This window comes from Octodon degus, unplaced genomic scaffold (assembly GCF_000260255.1).
Source record: "Octodon degus isolate 3935 unplaced genomic scaffold, OctDeg1.0 scaffold00305, whole genome shotgun sequence".
NCBI classification, from domain to species: Eukaryota; Metazoa; Chordata; class Mammalia; order Rodentia; family Octodontidae; genus Octodon; species Octodon degus.
In genome coordinates this window covers 336400-342416 of record NW_004524881.1, presented here as the reverse complement: position 1 = coordinate 342416, position 6017 = coordinate 336400, and the positions used below count along the sequence as shown (strand labels likewise).

The 6017-nt window shown below is 36.4% G+C and overlaps 1 protein-coding gene across 6 annotated transcripts in view; it reads right to left on the bottom strand.

Moving 5' to 3' along the window:
* The window catches only part of Ccni (cyclin I), a 70816-nt gene that overhangs the window by 53441 nt on the left and 11358 nt on the right, over positions 1–6017 (bottom strand). For all 6 annotated transcript variants that reach the window (XM_023707667.1, XM_023707668.1, XM_023707666.1 and 3 more), the window contains exon 2: positions 1958–2114. In XM_023707667.1, coding sequence (XP_023563435.1) covers positions 1958–2071 — 114 coding nt within the window. In that variant the 5' untranslated portion in view covers positions 2072–2114. The remainder of the gene's footprint in view (positions 1–1957; positions 2115–6017) is intronic.

Genomic DNA, 6017 nt, shown 5'->3' with positions numbered 1-6017 from the left:
TGCGAATCAAGCGGAAGACCCAATACTATTATGGGCTACTGGACTCTTTTAGAGTATTTTGCTGAGTTTACACACCTATAATATTCAAATAACAGAACTTAAGAAGAAAAGGGGACACAGATGAATTTCCATTTTGTATCTGTGTATTCAAAGTGGTTAGGATAGATATATAGTTACATTCTCTTAATGAATAGAGGGATTTGTTCCAATGGTGTTTGTAATAGGATATCATGTCCGCATCTTGTACAGCAATTAACCACTAGGAAGAATGCATGCAATGTGTGAATTATTGAAACTGTCCTACCGACTTGATTTGAAACTGTCTCATTGCTATTTGTTTCTCAATAAAATAATTGAAAAAAAAAAAGAATCTATGGGGCTGGAGATGGCTCAGTGGTCTAAAGCACCTACTTAGAACAAGCTTAGCAAAGCACAGGGACTGCAGATCAATCCCCTAGCATCACATGCCAGTCAGCCCCACCCCCTGGTGGGTTGAGCTGCCCCCCCCCACATAAATAAAATTTAAAAAAAATCTACAAATGCAATTACATCAAATTAAAATCTGTGCAGCAAAGCAAAAAACAGATTGAAGAGACAACATAAAGAATGGGAAAAATGTTTTGCCAGCTACTCCTGATAGAGAACTTATATTAACATATAAAAGAATCTTGTATAAAAATTACTATAACATCCCCCCAAATAAAAAAACTGTCAAAAAATGAGCAAGAGAAATTAATAAACATGTCTCAAAAGTAGAAATGGCCAACAAATACATGAAAAAAATGTTTCCCATCTCTGGCCATTAAGGAAATTCAATGTAAAAACAACCCTGAGATTCTATCTTACTCCCAAAAGAATGGCTATAGATTCCTTCACACCACATCAAGAAATCAAATAACAAAAGTATGCAAGGGTACAGGGGTAAGGTTGGTATGTGACATGTTTCTATATTCTTAATAGGAATGTAAATGGTACAGTCACAATGGAAATGAGTATGGAAAGACCTCAAATAACTAAAACTAGAAATTCCATTCAACTCACCTACTTCCCTTCTAGGTATCTTCCCAACAGAGTTAAAGGCATCCTATTACAGTGTTACATGCACAGCCATGTTTATAGCAGCACAACTTATGATAGCTAAATTTTGGAAGTTCCCTATATGCCCATCAACAGATGACTGGAGAATGAAAATGTAGCATTTACACAATGTAGAGTACTAAACTGCAATAAAGACCAAGTGAGTCATTTTCAGAAAAATGGATGCAGTTTGAGACCATAAAATTAAGTGAAATAAATCAGATACACAAACTTAAGTACTGTGTTGTTTCTTTTATATGAGAAACCCAAAGTATAAATAAAGGTGCAAAATAAAAAGCAGGTAATAGGAAAACAGGCAGATAGATCTTTGAACATGGGGTAGATCTTTGATCAAGAGACGGGAAGGAAAAGTGGATGAGGGGACATTAAAAGAATTAAGATGTGTTATGTCTATGTATCAGCTCTCCACGATGAACATAATCATTATGTACTGCAAAAAACGTACATAATTAAGCTAACAAGATAAAATGGTATGAAGATGTTCCACCTCACAATTTACAATTATCAGTAATAGACTATGAAAAAAGTGGTGAAAGAACTTTATTATCTTTCTAAAATCGTAACTCAGATAAAACAAGCCAACTAGAAGACAACATTATGCAATGTGTTAATTACTGAAACTGTCCTACTAATCAGTTTTGAAACTGTCTCAATGCTGTTTCTCAATAAAATTTTAAAAAACCAAGCCAACTAAACAGTTAACTCTTCTGTTTTAAAAGAATCAAATAGATGTTCCTCAAATAAATACATGTCCACAATACATATCTCTAGAACCGTGTCAAGAAACTATTACTTTATGTATGCAGTAGTACACTTATTTCTAATAAAATTCATTTATCTAAAGAAAGAAAGAAATTACCTGATTTGTAGGCATTTTCGGCACATTCACCTTCCACATCTGGGCTTCTCTAGAGATTGCCTTTTCCAGTAAAAAAGACAATCTGTGGTTTTCCAAAGGGACTGGAAACTTCATGATATCCTTTGGATCTGCCTGTCACCCAGTTTGATGCAACTACCTATAAAGTCAAATATTAATAAAGCTTATTACTTAATTATAAGATCATATACACATAAAGTATGCTGATATTTATTAAACAATTCACAAGGCGAAATAAAAATGTTATAAGGCAATATAAGACTTTACAACCCTTTAAAATATATTAAAGTATTATAATAATCAGTTATCTAAAATACTCTCATTTTAAATCTGAGATTCAGTCACAAAGAGAACAAAAACAAAGCTGTATAAGAGAACCCTCGAACTCTGAAAAATTACTACCAAAAGTTTAAGTCATTGCTTTTTTTTTTACTTTTATTTTTATTTTCTTTTGCATTTTAAGGAAGGGTCTGCAGGATGTTCAGGATCTCACTACTAGATCGGACTCGTAGTGATCTGCCTGTTTATAGCCTCCCGAGAGCTGGGATTACAGGCATGCCACCACACGCTCAGTCTCAACTGCTGTCTCAGGGAGCCCTGGCGGTAGGGCCAGAAAGGCAGGCCCGGGGATCGAACCTCTGGCCCCTGTGCCTGCTTGCAGGTGCTTTAATCTGCTGAGCTATTTGGCCAGCACAGTTGCTTTTTAATACTGGGAATGTTTAGAAATCTTTGTCTTAAAAATTCCTCCTAAAAAATAGCCATTAGTTTTTCATTTGAAACAGTTGTTCGCCATTAATTAAATCCAATCTACTCCCACTTCTTCACAATGTAACAATCTCAAACTGTGCTTCAGGTCTGGGGGTATACCACTGAGCTATACCCCGGGGTTTAACCCTCAGCATGGAGGGAAAAAATTGTATGTTCACAGGTGCCTATTTAAATTTGAACTGAATTGTTAAAAATAGACCTAAAGCTCTACTTCAATGATGTGGCTAAAACAGATACTATAATGGACAACACAGAAAAGGAATCTTTCTTTCAACGCAGAAAGTTCTACTGGTCAGCATTTGATCTAAAAAGCTCAGAAGAGTTACTGGTCCTCTAAAAAGTAACAGCCTACATCAGGGCAGACAACTTAGTTCAAGAGAGATGTTTCTGGATTAAAAAATAATAATGAAACAAACTTATGGATTTGAGAAGTTTGTGATAAAAAAAAAACTATATTGAGAAGTTGCTAAAGAATATGAAAAGAGATTTATTCTTGAAAGCTAAACAACTAAAAAGGCAATTTCACAAAAAAAATTCTACAAGAAAGTAATTTATCACAAGATTTACCTAACAGTTAAGATACCAAATATAAAGATTTCAAAAACATTGTGAAAAGGTTATGTTGGAAGGATAAGACCAAGTGTGAATGTTAGGTTTTAAAATGAGAGCCTTATCTTTACATTTAACAGCAGGAGCACCAGATACCTAAAACTATATACCAAAATACAGCAATAGAACAAGTTACTTGAAAATGTGATCTTAATTAACAAGAGAAACAGGTGACAAATTGTTATGGTTTTTGTCTAGACTTTCCCCAAAGCCTCATGCAGTCATGGGGCAGGCTTCTAGAGTATGTGATTAACTTATGATCCAATGCTGGGATTATGGGTGTGAGTGCTACCCCCACCCTGAGACAGTCTAAAGGCATACAAGGAAGGAAGAAGAGCTTGCTCTCTGCCTCTCTGTTCCTCCCTTTTTGGTCCAGCTGTTTTCTGCCACCATGAACTGTTGCCCTCTGCCATGTACTTGTCTCTGCCTTGGAGTCAGCCAAGTATGGACTGAAATCTTAATTTTAGCTATCAAATATTTTGTCCCAGCAGCAAAAGAAAAGTAACCGAGACAAAAGTTCAAGAAAGTTAACTTCCAGAGAGAAGGGACAGAAGGAATTGGAGCAGGGAACTGCTGTCTTCTATTATAAACCTACTATAGGGGCTGGTGAGATGGCTAAGTGGTCTAAAGCACTCACTTAGAACAAGCTTAGCAAAGCACAGGGACCGCGGTTCAATCCCCCAGCACCACATACCAGCCAGCCCCGCCCCGTGGTGGGCTGAGCTGGCCACACACACACACACACACAAATTAATTAATTAATTAATTAATTAAAAGAAAAAAAACCTACTATAACTAAAGTTTTCAAGCTGCTCAGCACTTGGGAGGCTGAGGCAGGAGAAGAGCCATCAGTTCAAGGCACATCTGGACTATATAGCAAGTCTCCACCTCAAAACAACAAAAGTTTTCAACTATTTATGTATTTTTATTATATGCTACAGGTTGTGATTTTTGGAATGTCTTTAACTGTCCAAAATTAACATGTTTTTCATAAAATTTAAAATATGAACAAATAAACCTCTTTTAATTTCCATATTCTTCCCCAATTTGAGATAACTATCCTCTTTCCTGCTATACCACATACTCCACCTACTTACTGATAGACTACTTCATTTAACTGGCTTATGATTCTCTCTTTTTCTGTTTTGAGTCTGGGTCTCACTCTGTAATTCAAAATGGCCTTGAACTTATGGTGGCACTCCTCTGCCTCAGGCACCTCAGTGCTGGAGTTACAGTTGCATACCACAGAACTCGTATTTTTCTTCTTTAAACTTTGGAGTTTTTTTCAACCTTTCTATAGTGAACGTGAAATATTATCTTAACTTAAAAAAAGGTAAGTGAACAAAAAGAATATCTGTCATAAGACAAGCAAACTTCCATCAGTTCTTGATTCTCTCTCTAGTTAGATGTCATTTCTTTTTCCTTGAGAGCAGTTTTCCATTGTCTTCCTAATTAACTTAAGTTCCTCTGAGATCATATTTGCCAGTATCAACTTTTTGTTACACACGGTGCCCACAGCACAAACTACAGATAGAAGAGGGACTCCACACAGTTTAAGTTTAAATGGGTCAAAAACAAAAGCATACAACCACAAACTAAACAAAACACCCAAATGAAACTGGTTTCACAGTCAATCCTTTAAATATTTGAAGGCTGCTACCAAGCTCACTGATTCATCTTTTTCACAGTTGAGAAACTGTTCCTCATGTGACCTTTTGGCTCTCCAATTCTACACTTTCAATTCTGATAAAATTTATGATCAACTAAACTTTTTTGCTGAGATAGGATCTCAATATATAGTTCAGGCTGGCCCTGAACTCATTAAGCAGCCCAGGCAGGGAGTGATCCTCCTGCCTAAGCCTCCAGAGTGCTATCATTACAGACATGTGCCACCAGACCCAGCTCCAACTAAACTTTTAAGATTTTCTCAAGTTCATTGTGAGGCCAACTCCATCCGCCTCTACCCCACTTTAGTGTGTGTGTGTAGGAGGAGGATCTTTGTGGGGGAATATACATCCTTGTTTAGAATCAAGGGTATTCTTTCTTTAAAAGCAAAAGTTATCTTATTAGATTTCATACACAGTTGTATTTTGCCAAGATGTTCTAATTTTCCAATTTTGTTACTTAGTACTTGTCTCAGCTCTTTCACAATTTGATGGGGAGGCTCATCGTAATTTCATCTAAAGTAATCATAAATACTAACTTCAGAGCTGCACTGTAAATAACAGACTACCATCCATCAAAAGATACTTACAAGACTGTTAATATTAGATTAATGCTTTGTAGGTTCTATGATTTCTTCGCAATCTAATTTTAGTCTGTAATGTTTGAACTCTCATCAAAAACATCAAATTTCAGTAATTTTTCCATGCCACTGGTTGCCCCAAACAGGAGAGCTCACCAGAATTCATCAGTTTTCTCAACACAATCCAACAAATGCTGTCACTAAGCATTATTCTCTCCTTACAAAACTTCTTAGTTTTATGTCTGGCAAGTATACATGAGGACAGAGCGCAACATCTACAACAGAATCCTATAAATACCTGGGAGGCTGAGACAGAAAGGATGTCCTAATTTGCCTGCGCTACACAGTGAGTTCAAGACCAGTCTGAACTATATAGCAAGACCTTGTCTCAAACTCACTCTCTCTCTCTCTCTCTCTCTC